The 20,575-nt window shown below is 53.5% G+C and overlaps 6 protein-coding genes across 6 annotated transcripts; 4 read left to right on the forward strand and 2 right to left on the reverse strand.

Annotated features, from left to right (window-relative positions):
* Positions 1-1,286: 1,286 nt before the first annotated feature.
* On the forward strand, positions 1,287-2,832 carry GLRG_06648 (peptidase family M28; the record flags this gene model as incomplete). The annotated part of the gene is made up of 2 exons (XM_008097333.1): positions 1,287-1,393; positions 1,467-2,832. 2 exons carry the CDS (start codon positions 1,287-1,289, stop codon positions 2,830-2,832), a joined length of 1,473 nt encoding a protein of 490 aa, XP_008095524.1.
* Positions 2,833-3,487: 655 nt separating this feature from the next.
* Positions 3,488-5,061, forward strand: GLRG_06649 (ergosterol biosynthesis ERG4/ERG24 family protein; the record flags this gene model as incomplete). Its single annotated transcript, XM_008097334.1, has 3 exons — positions 3,488-3,525; positions 3,602-3,909; positions 3,971-5,061. 3 exons carry the CDS (start codon positions 3,488-3,490, stop codon positions 5,059-5,061), a joined length of 1,437 nt encoding a protein of 478 aa, XP_008095525.1.
* Positions 5,062-6,357: 1,296 nt separating this feature from the next.
* GLRG_06650 (ankyrin repeat protein) lies at positions 6,358-7,402 on the reverse strand (the record flags this gene model as incomplete). Its single annotated transcript, XM_008097335.1, has 3 exons — positions 6,358-6,995; positions 7,053-7,087; positions 7,221-7,402. 3 exons carry the CDS (start codon positions 7,400-7,402, stop codon positions 6,358-6,360), a joined length of 855 nt encoding a protein of 284 aa, XP_008095526.1.
* A 580-nt stretch (positions 7,403-7,982) lies between these two features.
* On the reverse strand, positions 7,983-9,245 carry GLRG_06651 (L-galactose dehydrogenase; the record flags this gene model as incomplete). The annotated part of the gene is made up of 1 exon (XM_008097336.1): positions 7,983-9,245. One exon carries the CDS (start codon positions 9,243-9,245, stop codon positions 7,983-7,985), a length of 1,263 nt encoding a protein of 420 aa, XP_008095527.1.
* A 1,140-nt stretch (positions 9,246-10,385) lies between these two features.
* Positions 10,386-12,179, forward strand: GLRG_06652 (sugar 1,4-lactone oxidase; the record flags this gene model as incomplete). Its single annotated transcript, XM_008097337.1, has 3 exons — positions 10,386-10,692; positions 10,763-11,381; positions 11,462-12,179. The coding sequence occupies 3 exons, from the start codon at positions 10,386-10,388 to the stop codon at positions 12,177-12,179; spliced, it is 1,644 nt and encodes a 547-aa protein (XP_008095528.1).
* A 7,244-nt stretch (positions 12,180-19,423) lies between these two features.
* Positions 19,424-20,230, forward strand: GLRG_06653 (SIS domain-containing protein; the record flags this gene model as incomplete). The annotated part of the gene is made up of 1 exon (XM_008097338.1): positions 19,424-20,230. One exon carries the CDS (start codon positions 19,424-19,426, stop codon positions 20,228-20,230), a length of 807 nt encoding a protein of 268 aa, XP_008095529.1.
* Positions 20,231-20,575: the final 345 nt, after the last annotated feature.

The raw sequence follows: 20,575 nt of genomic DNA on the forward strand, positions 1-20,575 counted from the left end.
TATAAGAGGAAAAAGGTCTAATTATCTCCTAATAGCACCTTTACTACTATAGAGGATATAATCTGGGCCTAAAGTCTGGATCCTAGCAATATAGATAGTCCGGATGAATCTGGGGCATCCGAATTGCCCAGCGAGGCCGAAAGTTGCATATGGGTGGGCGGCAGAGATGGTGAAATAAGTGGTGATGGTGGTGGCGATGGTGGTGATGATGGTGGTTCGGATGTGGGGGTGGTTCGGATATAGGGTGGGGGAGTTAAGTGATCTACCAGGCGATCGCATTATCTCCTCCACGCATTGCGTCTGCTGACCATGAAGAACCAACCTTACGCATAACAGACCGAGCCGGGTCACCAGCCGGGGGATCTCGTTTAACGGCTTGGCAGCATAACGCGGCGCAGCCCAAGACAGCAGGTGCAGAACGCATCTCCCGACCAGGAATCAATACTTGCACGACCCACAAGATGCCAACCATCCAACTCTGTAGGCGAGAAACCCGGCACAGGCGTTGCGTGCTCCCTATGTTTTCCTACTGTGTTCCTGCATCATTGTTCACCTGCCCTGATCCCATATCTCAGTGGCGTGCTATCAAGGCAGATACAGAAAAGAATCAAGGACGAGGCAAAGGGTCTCAGGCGCCCCTGAGCAGGCGAGTTTGCTGCCGACGCACTGCTGAGCAGCGGTTGGCTATAACTCGCCAAGCAGGAGATATCGCAAAGGCTTGGCACCTGCCCAATGAGGTTACATCGTGGCGATGAGAATATCCCAGCCGTGCGCCTGTTTGCTGCGTCTTTTGCGCTCGCTCCGTCTCTTTCACTTTCTTTTCCGTAGAGCTCGGCTCCTTGCAGTAAGCTTCCCCGTCATTGCATGATATGGCCCGCCATACCGTTGGCTGAGGGTGATTAGACTTGCCCGACGCTGGCAAAAGAACCCTTGGCAACCACGCGACTATCTTCTAGAATGCTTATCAGTAGCTTCAATTGAGAGACATGATTCGATCCTGTCTCGTGGCCCCGCTCCGAACCAGCTGTCTCTGGCTAAGCCAGTGCGTGCCAAGCTGGCCGAAAGCTTGAGCTCTTGAGGGGCATCGCTATGTTGCTGTGCAGCGTGGCATCGAATGCAGGCGGGGAACATGGGAGGGCGAAATTGAACATGCGGTATCGGTATGATATGTTATAAAAAGCGTTGACGCCCACCAGCGCGCGTGTGCTAATTGCGAGATCAACCCGCCTTGCTCCTCTCGCGGTCTCCTCCCTCGTCTTGTCGCGTTCACCGAGTCATCTGTCAAGATGAAGACCACTTACCTTTCCGCCGCCACCTTGGCGCTCGCAACGACCACTTTGGCCACCGATCTTCTCACGCCCGACAAGATTGAGGCTGACATCGATACCGTCGAGTGAGTCGCCACGCTTGTTCAAGTACTGCCAATCGCAGTAGGCATCATCGCTGACCCGACGCTTTTCACACAGGCTTGAGCGCGTCCTCTGGAACCTGAACAAGATCGGTCGCGACAATGGCGGAACTCGCGCCTTTGGCACCCCAGGCTACAAGGCTTCGGTCGACTTCGTCTTGGAGCGTGCCCAGACACGTTTCGCCAAGGAGATGGACACCTGGCTCCAGCCCTTCAATCACACCTTTGAGCAGACCAATGCCATTTCCGTGACTGGTCCCGACGGCCAGGACGTTATCGTCATCAGTGCCGAGTACAACACGGCTACCCCCCTTCCGGACGGTATCACTGCCCCCCTTATCGACACCCCCGTCGACGACGAGAACGGCTCCGGGTGTCTACCTGAGTCGTTGGAGGGCATCGACGCCACCGGAAAGCTCGCTCTCGTGAAGCGCGGCGTGTGCGCCATTTCAGACAAGATCAAGAATGCGAAGGCGGCCGGCGCCCTGGGCGTGATCCTGTACAACCAGGTGCCTGGAGACGACATCGTCAAGCCCACGCTCGGCGCCGAGAACATCGGCCTCCTTGTCCCTCTCGGCATCATCACGCTCGAGACCGGCGAGGCCTGGAGCGCTGCACTCGCTGCGGGCGAAGAGGTCACCGTGACCCTCATTGTGGACGCCATCTTTGAGGAGCGCGAGACGTGGAACGTCATCTCCGAGACCAAGGAAGGCGACCCGAACAAGGTCATCATGCTCGGCGCGCATCTCGACAGCGTCCTCGAGGGCCCTGGCGTTAATGACGACGGCTCCGGCACGGCGGCGCTGCTCGAGCTGATGGGCTCCGTAAAAAAATACCGAGGTTACAGCCAAAAGATCAGATTCGCGTGGTGGGGAGCTGAGGAAAGTGGCTTGGTCGGCTCGTACTACTACACGGAGAACCTCGCGCCCGAGGAGGCCGACAAGATCAAGTACTACTTCAACTACGACATGATCGGCTCGCCCAACCCCATCTACGAGCTTGCCACCTACAATAACAGCGGCATCGGCCCGCAGCTCCTGGCCGACTACCTCGAGGCCAACGGCAAGACGGTCTCGTACGCCGAGTTCGACGGCCGCTCCGACTACGCCGGCTTCGTCGCGCTCGGCATCCCGACGGCCTCCATCTTCACGGGCGAGGGCGAGAACGACCCGTGCTACCACCTGGCCTGTGACACACTCGACAACATCAACTGGGACGCTCTCACCGTCAACACCAAGGCGGCCGGTCGCGCGCTCGCCACGCTCGCCAACTCGCTCGAGGGCGTCCCGCCCCGCGCCAACACGACGCCCATCCTCCGCGGCCGCGCCGGTGTCCTGCAGCAGTTCGGCCGCTGGAAGGCCATGGCCGAGCACTCCCGCCACGGCAAGTCGTGCTCGCACAACGACGTGAACAAGATCTACTGAGACGTGGGCTGGTGTTACCGGCGGCGGTGCGATCGGGCTGGCTGGCGAGTCTGGGTTCCGATGTATACATAGCGCTGAATCAAGAATAGTAGAGATTTAATATGGAAGACAGTGAGAATTGTGAATGTGCATGAGTATCGGTGAGTACGGGTATGAGTAATGAGTATGAGTATGAGTATGAGTATGAGTATGAGTATGAGTATGAGTATGAGTATGAGTATGAGTATGAGTATGAGTAGTGATGAGCATTCGTAACTTGTATGAGAATCTATGAGTGTCTATTAGTGCCCATTTATGAGAACCTCTCCCGAAGCCTCAATGCAGATGATATTTCGCTCTGTTCATCAGTCGGACCGGATTGTGCGGCCACCGAAACCGGTGTCCGTTGTCCATGATCGCCGCTCGCCGGCTGGCGACGGAACTCCACAGTAAGCAAAGCCCCTTTTTACGGTTTGATTAGCGGCGCAGCAGGCGGGAAATTGGGCGCCGCAGTTGTTTTTCTGTTACGCGTTTTGCCCCAACAGAAAAAAAAAAAAAAAGGAAATATCTCACACCGCGTCACTCGCAGGGAACCCGCTGTCCTTCCATCCGCACAACTAAAGCAGGCCAGTCGCAGTTCGTTCAACGTCATAGAAAAAACATCGCGACCGTAGCCATGGCCCAGAAGAAGCACAAGTACGAGTTCGGAGGCCCGTAAGTTTCCCCACACTGCCGCCGCCCGCGCCGGTCCGTCCCTTACGGCTAACCTTGCGCGTGCGTCCTCTCGTAGCCCCGGCGCCACCGCCATCGTCTTCGGGCTTCCCGTCCTCCTGTGGACCTTTTTCTTCGTCTGCAATGACAAGACCGGCTGCCCTGCCCCTTCCACCCTGCGCCCTCGGACCTTGACCTTGGAGAAGCTCAAGGTCGAGACCCCATGGCCCGCGGACGGCATCTGGGGCTTCTGCACCTGGGAGGCCATGGGCTGGACGCTGGCCTACTACCTCCTGAGTTTGGTCCTCTACCGTTTCCTCCCCGCCCAGGAGATGCTCGGCACAAAGTTGGTGCAGTCTGGCCTGCCTCTGAAGTACCGTTTCAACTGTGAGGCCGCCTTACCCTTCGGTATCGTTCCCGGTGACATACGGCTGACATCCCGCCACAGCCTTCAGCGCCTCAGTCGTCCAGCTTCTCGCCTTGGCCACGGGGACTTACGTTCAAGGCGCCCACTTTGTCGTCTGGACTTACATCTCGGACAACTATCTCCAGCTGCTGACCGCAAACATCATCCTCGCCTATATCATCACCGTGTACGTCTATGTCGCCAGCTTTAGCGTAAAACCTGGCAATTCCGACCTCCGCGAGCTCGCTGTCGGTGGCAACACTGGCAGCCTGATCTATGACCTGTACATCGGACGCGAGCTAAACCCACGCGTCACCCTCCCCCTCTTCGGCGAGGTCGATCTCAAGGCTTGGCTCGAGATGCGCCCCGGCCTGACCGGCTGGATCATCCTCAACCTCACCTTCTGCGCTAAGCAGTACCGCTCCTATGGCTACCTCTCCGACAGCATCATTTTTACCACTGCCGTCCAGGCCTACTACGTCCTCGAGGGCCAGTTCATGGAGGCCGGTCTCCTGACTATGATGGACATCACTACCGACGGCCTGGGCTTCATGTTGACCTTTGGCGACATCGTCTGGGTCCCCTTCCTCTACTCCACCCAGACCCGCTACCTCTCCGTCTACCCGGTCCACCTGGGCCCGGCTGGCATCGCCGCCGTCTTGGCCGTCTTCGCCACCGGCCTGTACATCTTCCGCTCCGCCAACAACCAGAAGAAGGTGTTCCGCACCCAGCCCGACCACCCGAGCGTCCGGGACATGCCCTTCCTCCAGACCAAGCGCGGCACCCGCCTGCTCACGGGCGGCTGGTGGGGCCGCTCGCGCCACATCAACTACTTTGGCGACTGGCTCCAGGCCTCGCCCTTCAGCCTGCCGACCGGCGTCGCGGGCTTCCAGATCCTCGCCGCCGGCAGTGCCGTCTCCGGTGCCGTCACCATGCTCGACGGCCGCGAGGTCGTCCAGGGCGCCGCCCGCGGCTGGGGCATGGTCTTCACCTACTTTTACGTCCTGTACTTTGCCATCCTGCTCATCCATCGCGAGGGCCGGGACGACGTCGCTTGCTCCGAGAAGTACGGCGAGGATTGGGACAAGTACAAGAAGATCGTCAGGTGGAGGATCCTGCCTGGAGTCTACTAGGTCAACAGCATGGCAGCAGACTACTGCCTCCTGGTTGATTCATGGCGGAAATACTTAAAGGGGCTATATATTCTTCCTTTAAAATTAAGCTAAATTGAATCAACCGCGCCGTGTTCCAATCATTGCTCCTGAGTGAGAATCCTTTTCTTTTTACTATTCGCAAACCGGTCTCTGGAACCATCACTGCTAAAGGCGTCATCCTCATTATAACAATTCAAAAAACAAGGTCACCAGAATTCCTTCACCCGGACACAGATCTCTAGGGGTAAGTTACCACCTGAAAATCCGGATGGCCCTAGGTGCGGAGCTGTGCTGCTCGAGGTGTTTGGCATCGCTCCGTTTCTCAGCAAGACGTCGACTCCCTCTAGGTCGAGAACCGCAACGGCAACCTGTGGAGGATGTCCAGAAAGTGTGCCTTCTCTGGCTCAAAGCTTATTACCAAGCTAGCAAGGCTGGGTCTTTCTGCCAAAAAGCTGTCATGGCGACGTATCAGCATCAAGGCAGAGATGGTACACAGTATGTCGGGAAATTCGGCCCCGTATTTGTCTATAAATCATAGCGTTGAGATCTTGATTCGTAAAGAGGTCAGCGTCGGCAATGCTGAAGAACTGCGCTTGCTCAAGAAGACGTTATGCCTGGTTGACCAGCATTTCGTCCTTACAAAAGCAAAGAAGCGGTCCGGCCGATATCGACGGGGAGAGGCCAGATATTCGAGAACGGTGTAATGAGAAAATGAGACATATTGTTGTTCACCTAGCTGCCCCTCACGTTTATAGACTGTCCGCAGTTTTGCGGTGATGAGGCATCCGTCGAGTTCGCGAAGTAGGTCGATGTCGTACTGATACTCCCGAGTAAAAGCGTAATCTCCGGAAACGTCGTTCTCAACGGCGCCCAGTAGTATGAGGCAAGGGATGGCAGCGTCAAATAATTTGTTGTTAAAGCAGATCCACCGCATGGCTGAACGGACAACAACCGCATCTTCCTCGGGGATCGACTGGAAGATTCTGTCATAGACATTGTCCAATGTCGTTGGGAGATTTCTCAACTCCCTTCTGATGGCTGTGTTTGTCCCTTTCACTCTTCGACGGGCATCAATTTGACATACTACCCATCGAAACCTGGCATCGTGAATTAGCTCCCGGTGTCATGCTCAAAGTAGGGAGAACTGCAAGACGCACAAACCCTTAGAACCCACACATATGGCTTCCAAAGTTTCATTTCGCAACTCGAGCGGCTAGTTTTTAATTTTGTCGTGATTCCTCAGGTGAGACTCGGTATATAGTCGTATATCAGCGTCTAGTACGTATACCGCAATGAGATTTCTGTGAAGACGTCTAGCATGCCTCCATCAATTTTCAGGTACTCGTGGCTGGTTGCTAACAGTCGAACTTTGGCGAACCTGTGATCAGTGTTGAGGTTCCCGATGACTATGAAAAGTTCGTCTCGAGGTTTGCTCTCGCCAATAATTATGAAGACAAGTTCGAAACGTTCAAGAACTGCTCCGAGTACTGATAATAGGCCCTTGGTGCTCGGTTGGCCTCCGTGTTGGAAAAGTTTCCAGAGAAGGTCAGGAACTAGCTGCGCTTGTCGGCACAGGCGTAAAAGAACCCATTTGAGAAACGAAGACGTCTCGTGTTGATTGTTTCCAAAGTAACAGCAGTAGTAGATACTGACTGACTTTGAATCACTCGAGCCAAGTCTCTTGCAATGTTCCTCGGTGCTTCTGATGAGTTGCGAAGCCAAGATGGGTTTGCCGGCTCCAGGAATCCCGTGGATCCAAAGAAGGCGTATTTTACCGTCGAGGAACTTGGGCCACTCTGGAAGGCGCAACATCCAGTCACATGTTCCAGGCTCGTGGTTTTGACATGCTCGATGGTGGATGGATGAGGGATCAACGTCATTGAGCCATTTGTAGACTTCTTTCTGTTGAGATTCTGTCTTTTCTCAGCATCTTCTTGCGCGATAGTAGCAGATATCCTCTTATGGCTTACCGGTAAGAATCTTTTGAATGTTTCTGATGCCATGACTATACATTCATATATCAGATTCTCGGTGAGCATGATACAATACAATATCTTCGGATATCTACGCTCCAACGTTCTCTCGTTCGCTCCATCACGAAGATAAGGAGCAGAGATGGAGTAGTTGATTAGACTTACGCGGTATCCGTGGCGAGCGCAAGGGTGATGGTGCCTTTATGTCGCACGATATCTTCCAGCAGCTTTCTGGCCTCCTTTCCCTTTAATGGCCAAGCTAGCGTCTCGAGGGTAAGTTGTATGCGCTGGCGTTTGGATTCATTATGAACCTCTTTCTGATTCTGTTCGGAGGGGAGTAAGTCCATTAGATCGGTGATCGTCTTTCGACATCCCTCAATCGGTCCGGATCCACCTGACAAGCCATCAAACATTGATTGTTCTTTATTGCATTTGAGTAGAAACTCCACATTTTTCAAAATCGTTTTCACAGCCGATATCTCGACCAAGATTGCTCGGAGATCCGACGGTGCGTCTTGGACACTTTCGATGTAGTGTTTGCAGATGCCAACCAGCCTATCTGCGATCTGTATAGTAGCGAAAACGCTCGCTGTGAGACTGAAAGAATCCGCCATAATGCGGCCACCGGTCACCATACAGGAATGTGCTGTGAAAAGGAAGGCGAGGGAATTGAGTTCATTTTGTAGGATCGAAATGCGAACCAGGCTACGAGCGGGGTTCCTCACATTGATAGGAGTCTGCCTAACAGCGATTCCTGCGCCTTGAGCCCAACCAGCGCCTTCAAGCAAGCGCCGGTGAAACATCGATGAACACATCGACAAGCCAATAACATGATGACCAAGTATCCACTCGGGGAATAAAAACAACGCCTATGATATGTTGATCTCGAAATATGCATGTAGAGTGACAACAAACAACGCCGACCGCTCACAAGTTGCCGGGAGCTCTAGAGAGAATGTCCATAAGCTCATCCCGCTCCGGCACCTGTCCCATCTTGTCCGGACTTCTCTCATTCTGGAAGCCATCTTCGGGGCTCGCCCAGCTGTAACCCTTCCAGACGCCCAGCGCCGGCCACATCTTCTGCTCCACCAGCGCCTTGAGCTTCTCGTACCTAGCGGTCGCCGCCTCGGCCTCGCTGCCCGCGGCGAGCCCCTCGAGCACATGGTTCCAAGCCGCCACGGTCTGCTCCAGCTCGGCTGTGTTCGTCACGCCCATGACACTGCCACCGACGCGCAGGCCACTCTGGCCGGGAAGCTGGACGCCAAGGCCGGCTGAAGCGCCGACACGGGCGTACTCTTCCATCGACCAATGAAGGGCAACGGTCTCCAGCCGCTCTCCCGCCTCGCTAGCTATCGTCGAAAGCTGCCTGCAGGCCGAGCGCAGCTCGTCCGGCGCCGGGTGCCACGACGCAATGACACCGGCCTTGCCCTCTCCGCCCTCGGAGCTCGAAGGGATGCCGGTCGACGTGAGCAGGCCCATGCCCAGCATGCTGGCGTTGAGGACGATCTGCACACCGGCATTTTTAAACCTCCGCAGAGGGCTCTGGTCGTCGTTGTGGTCAGGGCCTGCCAAGACCTCGGGCAGGCCGAGGGTGGGGTTCTGGATGGTGAAGTGGCCGTAGCTGAGGATGGCGTCGAGCGGCTCGCCGGTCTCGGCCAGGACCATCTCGGCAAGGCTGCAGAGCACGTGGACGGGGAACCCGCTGATGCCGACGTACCGGATCTTGCCCTCGTCGCGCAGCTGACGCAGCATCTGGACGGCGCCGAGGACCTCGGCCGGAGAGACGAACTCGACGTCGTGCATGTACACGAGGTCGAGGTACGTGGTGTTGAGGCGCTTGAGAGAGCGGAGGACGGAGTGGCGCACGTACGCCGGCGAGTAGTCAAACTCGTTGCCGGCGATGCGGCCGGCCTTGGTCACCAGGACGTAGGCCTCCCGGGGCAGGTTGGTCGCAGCAGTGTGGGCAGCCAGCGCGTCGCCAAGCAGGACCTCCGAGGGGCCGTAGTACGGCGACGTGTCGAAGCCATTGACGCCGAGTTCGAGTGCCCGCGAGACAATCTGCCGGTACGGCATCTGCAGGGGGTCCTTGACGTGCTGGGTGTTGAAGGTTGCTGTGCCCAGAAACAGCGGTGGGAGGACGGCCGCGACGGGCGGCCGGGCGGCCGGGTTGTGGGTTGTTGTGGTGGCCATGGCTACACAGGCGGGGTAGGGGATGTTAATTTTAATTTGGCAAAGACAGAACAAGAAGAGAAGAGAGACGGTTCGATGATGGAGCTACGGAGTACTTGAAATTGATAGAGGGGAAGGTTGCAGACTCTCGGGAAATGTGTAGCCTTAAGATGTATGTGAAAGAGGGCTAAGGTGTTTGCTTGCTGATATTGGAGGATCGTAGCAGGACTGGGCCCAGACGTATGGTCTAAAAAGCCAGAACTGGGGTCTGTTGGACTCCTCAAGCAAGGAGTTTGAAGCATGGCCGGTGTTCTGAACAGGTTCTGCGGCACCCCCTCTCTCTCTCTCTGCCGAGCGAGCATACATGGAACACGCAACCATGGACTTCCGCTAACTATGCCACGTAGACTACGAAGGACCCTGTCCCACCGCCTCGGACACACTGACCGAATCTCTGTTGCATGGGGGGCGACGTATGGACTCTTGGCGTGGGGCATCCAGACAAGACTTGGAAGTCCATATCAAAGTCCATGGGCCGATCGCACGCGCGTTCCTCTCCTCCAACTGCCATAAACTTTGCTGAGGTGGGTGACAGTTGTGAAAAGGTTACTATGGTGCTAACCTTCCCAGGATGGCGGGACCCTTGTATCGTACAGTCACTTGACAAAAGTCTGGGCTCAACCACTACCCTCCCACTGGCGGAGTGAGCCCAAGACTTCTGTCATGTGACTGTACCCTTTCTCCTATCGGCCCTCACCGGTACAGCGGCATAAATGGTGGGAACCGTGCATCCATGCGTCCATCCATGCTTCCATCCATGTATCCATCTTGAGACTCCCCGTTTCAACCCGCCGATCCTTGACTCGTCGACTACAGCATAGACAGAGCCGATAGGCCTGGGCTGTCGGACCAGAATGCTAGTAGTGGTGCCATCATCCACTACGTACGCTAAACTAGTATTGTAATATAATCCGTTACTAATTCCTCCACAATGAAAGCCTTTCGGGGTTGCGTCGTCCACTCCCTCAAGTTTCCTCTAAAAATAAAAGCCTTCCATCGTGGAGACCTCATCCGGGCGTCACCTTTGAGCTTCCTTTTCCTTGCTCAACTTGCAAAATCGTATCGCCGTAGGAGATCGATCTTTCGTCTCGCTGGCCCGAGATGTCTCCCGTTGCGTCGCTGGACCCGCGCGTGCGCGGCATCATCGATGCCGCCGCCGACGACGGCATACCCTTCCGGGCGAAGACGGCGCACTTCCACACCACGTGGGCGCGCACCTTTGCCTCGATGCCGGAGCTCTACATCCTTCCCGAGTCGCAGGAGGAGGTTGAGAAGGCCGTCCGGCTCGCCCGCCGGTGTCGGCGGCGCCTCACCACCGTCGGCCACGCCCATTCGCCTTCGGACTTGACGTGCACGAGTAACTGGCTGGTCAGCCTCGACGGGTTCAAGAAGGTCTTGTCTGTCGACAGTAAGCACAGACCCCGCCCCCAAACGTTACAGCCGCGTAATCGCTGCCGTATGCTAATGCCCGCTCCCAGAAGAGACCGGACTGGTTGTCATGCAGGCCGGCATCCGCCTCTGGCAGCTGACAGAGGAGCTGAACAAGCATGGCCTCTCGTTCCCTGTGCTGGGAAGTGTCAATGAACAGACCATCGCGGGCGTCATCAGCACGGGCACTAGGGGCAGCACCTTGAAGTACGGTCTGCTCTCCGAGTCCATCGCATCCCTCAAGATCGTTCTGGCCAATGGCGAGACGGTGTCATGTTCCCCTACTGAGAACACTGATCTCTTCCGCGGCGCCTTGCTGTCGCTCGGCGCCCTCGGCATCATCACCGAAGTCAGCTTCCGGGCCGTGCCGGCGTTCAGCCTGAAGTGGCAGCAGACCATCCAGGCGGAGAGCATCATGCTCGATTCCTGGAAGCAGAACAACAAACTGTGGACCCAGTCCGACTTTGTTCGCGTGTGGTGGCTGCCGTACACCAGACGAGCCGTGGTCTGGAGGGCCGACATCGTTACCAAGGAGGACCTCGAGTCTGGCAGGGAGAAGAACCGAGATCCGCCAGTCGGCTACTACGACGGGGCCCTCGGCTATCACATATACCACAACCTACTTTACCTATCACGTTTCATTCCACGCATTCTCCCCTGGGTCGAATGGTGAGAAACCCCCCCCCCCCGCCCCCCTTGGAAAGCAACACAAGGCATCCAACGGATGAACGTAAGCTGACAAACCTCAGGTTCGTGTTCGGCATGCAGTACGGTTTCAACGACGGATACACGTCGGGGGCCGTGCAGCCCATGGACAAGGCCCTCTGGATGAACTGCCTGTACAGCCAGTACGTGAACGAGTGGGCGATCCCGCTCCACCGGGGTCCCGAGGCCCTGATGCGCCTCGGGTCCTGGCTCAACAGGCTGCAGCCGGGCGACCCCGACTATGTCGATCACGGCATCCCCTATTCGGCCGAGGGCCTCTACGTCCACTCTCCCGTCGAGGTGCGCGTCTGCGACGCGACCGTCAACACCAGCGCCGAGAAGGGCAACCGGCCGTTCCTCGACAGCACGATCAAGGACGGCCCGACGCTGAACCTCAACGCCACCATGTACCGCCCTTACGACCTCGACCCCCCCGGCCTGCGGCGCTGGTTTGAGGGCTTCGAGTGGCTGATGCGCGACCTGGGCGGCAAGCCGCACTGGGCCAAGAACTTTGATGTCAAGAACGAGGAGTTTGCTCAGTGGTACGGGGACGACATGGTGCAGTGGCGCCGGGTCCGCGACGAGGTCGATCCCGACGGCCTCTTCGTCGGGCCCTGGCACCGCCAGTTTGTCCTGGACCCCGCCACTCCCCGCCTCCCATTCGAGGAGGTCGAGAAGACGAGGCACGACGCCGGCAAGGGGGTCACTGTGTACGGCGCCCGTGCGGCACTTGATGATATTGAGACGGCCGAGAAGGCGTGAATTACGTAGTAATGCCAAGATGATGGAAATTTGGATACACAGACAATCATGTTACGGCGAACGGCGTAAGTAGTTAGACAATCAACAGCGTGCATCTTTGACCTCGTCCGAAACAATGCAAATTTCCAGCCGTAATAGTGAAGCCCCGGAGCCAGTGAGACATCGGCCGCGGTTGGGTTTGATGACGCTCCTCCGCAGATAGATGAGGACCGCTGATCTCAACCTCTGAACGGCTCAGACTGTAACAAATCTGGCTAGTCGTCTCCTTGAAGTTTTTGTTTTTTCTTCTTTGCTTTTTCTTCCTATCAACGGCTCGGAATGTAACCGATTCAGCTAGCCGTCTTCTTGATGTTTGTTTTTCTTGTTTTTTTTTTCTATCAACGGCTCGGAATGCGACCAATCTAGCTAACCGTCTTGATGTTTGCTTTTTTTTTCTCCCGCACCCTGATGCTCCAGTCATAAAAGATCCTCAAATATTGGAGCATTTTCCTCTTTCGGTACGATCGCAAACACGGTACAGTTTTACCCCCACGCACACGCAGGTTTGGGGGTTACGGCGTTCACCGAGGGAGGCGCTCAATGTCGACGCGCGCGGGAATACCGTCGGATAAGTCAGCCAAGTTGGCCAAGTAATACATAGGTCGCATTCGAATACCTCAAAGGGCAGTAGCGCCAAGACCCCTGCTCGTTCCTCTGTCGGCCGCATCCGAACGTCGCAAGACGAACAAGCCCGTGTTACAGTCTTGGAATCAAGGCTTCGAGAAGGCGGTTTGGAAGAAGGTAGAACAAGGCTGTTAATGATCATCATAATAGCAATAGATCAGAACTGTCATAATACGAGAAGATAATGGCCTCAATAATGGATGATGATAAGTATTGCAACGGCAAGAAACAAACTGAGACAAGTGACAGAACCAGGGGGGGGGGGTCACTCACGGGACAGGCGTCAGGTCCGCGTCCATGGGAAGCGAATGGTGTATAGAGGCGTCAGGGAAGCGGCGGGTGAATGTCAATCGCCAAGGTTTGATGGACATGGCAGTCAATGCGGCTCGTATGTTCTTATCCAGCACAACACTCTTACCTACTTCACCTCGTTGCCGTAGGGCTGCAATTAGAGCTGTGTAGTTGGATGGGAATCCCAGCCGCGGGCTATATATCATCGCTTATTATCTGCACCGTTTAGGCTTATTCTTGCGCCCGTACATGCAAGCGACTCAAACGCAAGGGGTTAACTCTAATGCATTTTAGAAGGGACTGAGTCATTAGCTTTTCAGGCAGCGCCGGTCGAGGTTGACAGGCGTAGCAAAGTCGGGATGCCAGCGTCAAATGCGTTTTTGGTTTCTGTATTTTCCGATGCACTCGTTTTGCGGATTTAATCACCGGCTGGAGTCTTGGATTGATTGATGTCTGATTTACGGGTCTTTTGGCGAGATTCTCTTATAACAGCCGGAAAGCGAGTGAGAACTCTGATTGGCTGGTGCTGGGGGAAACATGTGCATGAAGATTCGGCTGCTGTTTGCCGGTTTTTTGCGCGTTGGTATCCGTACCAAGGGCGGCCTGTCGCAGCGCCCAAGATATCCATCGACATTCCCTTAATGACAGGTCGATATGATGTTCGAGACATTCCTTGTGCTGGGTCCAAGGGCAGAAAACGTGGTAGCGACCCGGCTCGCACTTTTCTTGGCGATAACAGACAGATTCCATGGCTGGAGACCGATTCGACACATCCCCCAGATAACAAGCTCACCGCCCCTGCGCGGCGCCTCTATAAGCCAAATTGAGACGGCTGGTGGCATGCACGTGGGGAGGGGGGGGGGGGGGGTATATGGATGATACTCTGTAGATACCAGAGAACTTGTTGAACCCACTCAGAGCCAATGACAGACAGATAATGGCACATTCGATGAGAACCCCCCTTCCCTTGTCACGTCAGCAACTACACTCAAGGGGGGTGCAATACTACTACAACACCAACTCTCGCATCCCATACATTCGGGTCCCTGAAGTAAAGTTTCATCGAAGTGGTTTGCACTGCACCGAGCAGCGTGTGCTATGTTTCATCGGGCATTTTCCGCCTACGTCTGTCCGAACCGTAAAAAAGTCCTGCTGCTGCTCGAGTCACGACAAACGAGCCTCAAGGCGGGCGAGGGAAAAGTCGGAGGATCATGGCAATACTGGCGCTTGGTAGCAAGGGGTTGAGACTGGCAGTGCTTCCACGGTAACACGTCTGATCCGTGGCAAGAACCGGTGAGGAGCACGTCAGAGTCGAGGGCGCGCGTTCCGTCAAGTTCATTTCCGAGAAAATCCATTAGACGCTGTGAAAACCCCAAGATATTCTAGCACTTTCGTGCCGGGCTAAGCTGGTCTCGAACAGCGCCCAGATCTCCAGATGGTCGAAGCCGTCCCAGATCCAAGATGCACGCACGGGGTAGAGGTCGGAGTAGGACCGCAACTCCGGAATTGCGAGGACAGGCGTGACCCACGCACAATGGCGCGCGGTAGCTGTGAAAAAATACGACAGCGGACAGGCAACGAAGCTTACGAGAGGATATGATGCGTGCCAAGGTGGGCGGCACTGCGAATGGCAGCCAGCAGGATGCGGCCCAGGAGCCGCGTGCCGTGTAAGGGGGTCAGGGGCCGGGCTCCTAGGAGAAAAACAACATCTGCAACGGCTGGCTGTCAGGGACGCCGGTAAGATTGGCTAACTGCTCCATAATTATGAATCTCGCCTGTAGCGCGGACGCCTTATCACTCGGGGTCTTAGTATCTCGAGGGACTACATAGTAAGGCGAGCTTGAGTGAGTGAGGCCGACTTGAGGGTAGTTTCAGCCACGGCGCAGAGAACGTGGCGGCCACCCCGTTGCGCATGCCATTCAGCAGCATTGATCATGTTTTGCGATATGCGATACCTGTTTCGGTCGGCAGACGCCTTCGGCTCCCGTGTCTTTCTCGGCCGGAACAGCATGCCCCCTTCACCCCACGGAGTGCGTGTCCGTCGTTGCAAACTTGCCACACATGGGGGCGGATCAGGGATTGAAAGAGGGAGAGAGATAGCAAGGCGATCAATAATAGCCTTGCCATAGTAATAGCAATTACAGAAGGTCAATGTCTGCTGCAAAATGCAAGCGAATGACCGCCAACGCAACGCCAGAACTGCGGAGGATCCAACGTGATCTGTGATCCGCCAAGGTTCGTCCGCACAAATACCAAGCAGCTGGGAGCCTCAGATAAACATCACGTCGAACCAAAAAAAGACGATCCGAGATTAACGTTGTGTGCCAGCCAAGAGATGCCAAGTCGCCCAGGGGGGGTTGGCTTCGTCGGTACATAGCATAACTGGTATGTGTTTGTGTGCAGGTATGTGGCAATGCCCGCGCGGCTGGTTGGCCCACCACACACGTAGACACCACACCCACGACACTGATAAGAATAAGTACCTACCTACCTATTCACCTGCAGCTTGGCACTTTGTGTGACTCTCGAGGTGCGTCAGGGGTACCCTGCTGCCAAATTCAGGTCAGAACAGTCGGCTCCTCCCGACCAGAAAGTCGGGTCCAGTCGAGTCGAGTCGCTCTTCGACGTCCAAGATAGACCCCCTGGACCCCGGCTCAACATGCCCAGAATGGCAGCCGATTGACGACAGCAACGACAGGGGTATGAAACGGGCTCCTATTCGCCCCTTCAAGCTTACGTGCTATTCGTTACTACGTGATGCTGCATGTGGACCCCCAGTCGGTGTGGCTGGTGAGCAAAAATGCCAGGTCAAGGAGGCTCTGCGATACCTAGCTTACTGGGCATTCATCTATTGGGTAAAGCTACCATGGCATAAACCTAATGACGATATCATCGTCCTCCCTCTCCCACAAGCCCTTTGTCCGCCCACTTTCCGAATAGGCCGCTCCCTCCCTCCCTTCTCGTCCGCGGATGCACATCCACCTGTTGCTAGACTTGGACTCCAAAATGCTGTTTCAAACGAACAATCAGCTTCTGCCGAAGAACAGGTAACATCGTTCCATCACAGTCGAAGTCGTCTCCTCTCTTGATGCGGCTGCCATCTTGTTCCAACTACAATTAACTCAAATACCCCCCTTCTGCACCACCCCCACATTTACACCATTTTCACCACCATCATCACCACCATCATCACCACTTATTTCACCATCTCTGCCGCCCACCTATATGCAACTTCCGGCCTCGCTAGGCAATTCGGATGCCCTAGATTTATCCGGACTATCTATATTGCCGGTATCCAGACTTCAGGCCTAGATTATATCCTCTATAGTAGTAAAGGTGCTGTTAGGAGATAGTTAGACCTTTTTCCTTTTCTATAACTATATATTATCTAACTAGGCCTATAAAAAGCTAACTTACCTTTCTAGAAGGGCTACTTTAGATACCTACTTATTATAGCCCTTTTATACCTTTTAAGATAGGTAATAAATAGTATAGGTATCTAGCCTATCCTAGCCTATCTAGTTAAATAGTTATAATTAATACTATAAATTAGTAGATCCTTTAGGTGTTAACTATTAGATAATAGATATAGCTTTATCTTACTATTAGCTACTAGTCTGCTAGCTAGGCTAGCTCTATTAGGCCTTAGTTACTATAAAGTTAGATAGAGGGCGCCTTATATAAATAGGCTATAATCTAGCTAACCTCTAGCTACTACTAATATTCTTACTTATAATAGCTACTTTATAGGCCTTAAAATAACACTCTAGGAATACCTTTTTACTAGCTATAGTTAAATCTGTAACCTAGTTATCTAGATATCTAACCCTTTAGTAATAGGCCTACTTTAATAGGCTAAAAATAGCTATATCTAGAGGCTAGAGGATAGTAAAAGAGTATAGTAGTAGAAATAGGAGATAAACATAATACTACTAGTATTACTATATAAACTTAATAGTTATATAGCTATAATACCTATCTAGGATTAATAGTCTAGCCTTTTCTAGCTAGGTAGGTATAGTTAATAAGATAAAGACCTTTTTTAGCTATTTAAGAGTAGTATTATTAGTTATCTAACTATTATTAAAGTAAGTAAAGTACTATTTTTTATATTTTAATAGGTTAGATAAAAACTACTAGGCCTAAATAGACTTCTTTTTATATATAACTAATAAGTATAAAGACCTCTTATTAGTAGATATATATTTAATAAGGGAAATCTATACCTAGGATCCTAGCTATTATTTCTAGATATACTATAATTCTAAAGAGCCTATTACTAGCCTATTAGACCCCCTACCCTCTATAATACTAGTCTTATCTATATTCTATTAGTTAGATAGATAAATTCCCTAGATAGTAAGGATATTAGTTAGGCGCTAGAAGAATTCTTTAATAACCTTAGAAGAATAGGCTGCTTATTACTAGGTATCTATTAATCTAAAGCCCTTAGTTTTAATAAATAGATTTTACTACTAGAATTAGGCTATCTACCTTTTTCTAAGAGGAGGATGCCTATTACCTATTATACGCTCTACTAGGCCTTTTACTTATTAATAGTTAAGGGACCTACTAAGAGAGTCTTAAAGAGATATATAGGCAGCTAGTATCTCCTCTTGGCTCTAGGATAGTCACTATAGATAGGTAGAGGTAGTGCCCTTAGATTACCTACTGTAAAGCTAGTATTAAAAAGTATAGTATAAGATACCCTATTTATAAGCTGCCTAGCAGATAAAGTAACTACTATTAATATCTAGAAGTGCCTGTTAGAGCTAATCTTTAGTATATTACTTTATAATAGGTTAAAGAAGGTATACTAAGAATTTAAAGTAATTTAGATAACTATAGGAAATATTATAATAGTTTAAAAAAAGTAGTAATATTAATAAAAGAGGAGAGTTTAGGTAGTGTAAAAGCAGGGGTGGTGCAGAAGCGGGGTATTTAAGTTAGCCCGACGGATTGAGGCAGCAGCCGTTTCAGACACCGTGTATAATTCCGTCTAAGAGAACAGAAAAAATTAAAAAAAAAAAGAAGGCTGAGAGAGATTCCATACTCAGGGATCAGACAAATGCAGTGCAGAAGTATCACGGAGCTGTCAAGGCTCGGACGGTACTCATCCAGAACCCGTCCTACTGCGATCGTGATTAACCACACGCGCTGCACGCGCGCTTGCCCAGCGTCTTTCTACTAAATCTACAACATGTGGTCCTTCTTGGCAAGCCGCAATATGCATCTACAGCAGTATCTCAGATACATCTTGACCAATCTCCACGGGGAGGCGCCGGGTTGATCGACATTAAAGTTTGCTCCAGCCGTATCGAGTTGTACCTTGGGTCTTCTCATCCTGCGTTAGACGGAGATGAAGGCAGTTTGGGGGATATGAGCCAAGACCGCCCGCCCGCCCGCCCGCCCCCCTTGCCCGCATCACAGGGACGGCAGATATCAAAGGAAATCAAGCCAGCGTGGGCTATGTCCACGCCCCCTCCTTCCGGTAAAACTTGACCTCGTTCCTGACAGGTGGAGTGCATACATACGCCTCGCTTACTGAGGCTGTTTGGACAACGACATTGCGGAACAAAGCAGCTGGCATCCGCCATGTTGCTTGTGTGTCGGGTGCAGAACCCCTCGCATCAGGTTGCCAGTTGAATAGGCAAGGGGCCTGCAAAGTATTGGTCCACTATATATTGTGGGTTATTTTGAGACTGCGACTTCGTAAAACATCCCTCCCTGGCCCGGCGGCCACGTTCAGAGTAAATGACAGGCTTCTCTGATATTCCCTCCCCGACCAAGAGCATGGCTTCACCTTGCGAGCAGCCCGTCCGCCACCCCCCGGCCACGGCCAGGACGCTACCATGGCAGCAGCGCTGCCCGCGGCCCTGTTATGGCTGTTAGGCACTTGTCGGTAGATCGCCTATGGTCGTATCGAGCCGGGGGTTCCCTGCGCACCAAATTGGGTATCCGCTTTCCGCCCAACTTATCAGCCTTTCTCTATTCACAGTTTACACAAGAGATATCGAGAGTCGAGGCAATCGACCGAGCACCTTTGATCAGTATTAAAGTGCGAATCTCCTCGCCCCCTCCCATCACGCAGCCCATTAGCATCAACAGGATCATCAACTACACTTCACCACAATCTCTTCTTCTTCTTCTTCTTCTTCTTCTTCTTCTTCTTCTTAAAGAATCAACTGGTTTGGTCAACTGAATCTGAGCGGGACTCAGCTTACTGCTTCACCTTGATAAAGAACCAAACAAAGTCTTCTTCATCTTTTTTTACCACAACTCCCTTCACAATGGTTCCTCCCCGTTCTGGATCTGCTGCTGGCATGCGCAGCCGTGGCCCGGTTGAGCTCAGCGTCAGCCTGGCCAAGTCATATGAAATTCGCGGCCCCAAGTCGCCCATGCCCAGGTCTCCGCTGCGGGATGCCACCCACGAAGATCGTGGTGCCCGTGCCTCGTACGAAGAGCGCCTCGACGGCGCCATCCACGTCCTCCGCACAGAGGCCAACGCCCTCATGGCACTGACCCAGCTGTACTCGTCCGAGCGCGTCTGCCGCGACGGCTTCTACCGCTCCATCGAGGCCCTCTCCCGCCACCGCGACCACCGCGGCAAGGTCGTCTTCATCGGCGTCGGAAAGTCTGGCTGGATCGCCAAGAAGCTCACGGCCACCTTCAGCAGCTTGGGCCTCCCCGCCGTCTTTCTCCATCCCACCGAGGCCCTGCACGGCGATCTCGGCGTTGTTGGGGAGTACGACACCCTCATCATGATCACCTTCTCCGGCAAGACTCCCGAGCTCATGCTCCTGCTCCCCCACCTCAACAAGAAGTGCCCCCTCATCCTCCTCACCTCGCCCACCAGCATGGAGACGTGCGAGATCGCGAAGCAGCGCCCGGACCTGATCCTCCTGCCCGCCCCCATCCCCGAGTCCGAGAAGGACACGTTCGGCGTGTCTGCCCCAACCACGTCGACGACCATGGCCATCGCCGTTGGTGATGCTTTGGCATACGTCGCGTCCAAGGAGATGTACCCGTCCGTGTCTGCCGTCTTTGCGAAGAACCACCCCGGCGGCGCCATTGGCCAGGCCTTCAAGACCAAATAGACATCATGTCGCGTCGTTTTCGTTGCAATTTGTTTTTCTATCCTTCGGAGGCGGGGCGTCGCCTGGCACAGAATCTTTTGGATATAGGGCCCAGAGCTCATTGCTCACAGGGGCGTCCGATTTTCATTGTACATATCTTCGGACGGAGTCTAATTTGCTACACTGAGCGCTTTCCTTTGCAATTTGCTATAGATCTCTTCTTCAACAGTTCGATACCACAATCTGAACCTTGGCACTCTCTTTGACTGTCTTTTCAATATTAAAGATTAAATACGACGTACTTTTCGGTTTCACTACTCGGCAAGCTGCTTTAGGAGCTAGCTCCAACTTACTGGTAACATTTGG

Source organism: Colletotrichum graminicola (genome assembly GCF_000149035.1).
Source record: "Colletotrichum graminicola M1.001 genomic scaffold supercont1.25, whole genome shotgun sequence".
NCBI lineage: Eukaryota > Fungi > Ascomycota > Sordariomycetes > Glomerellales > Glomerellaceae > Colletotrichum > Colletotrichum graminicola.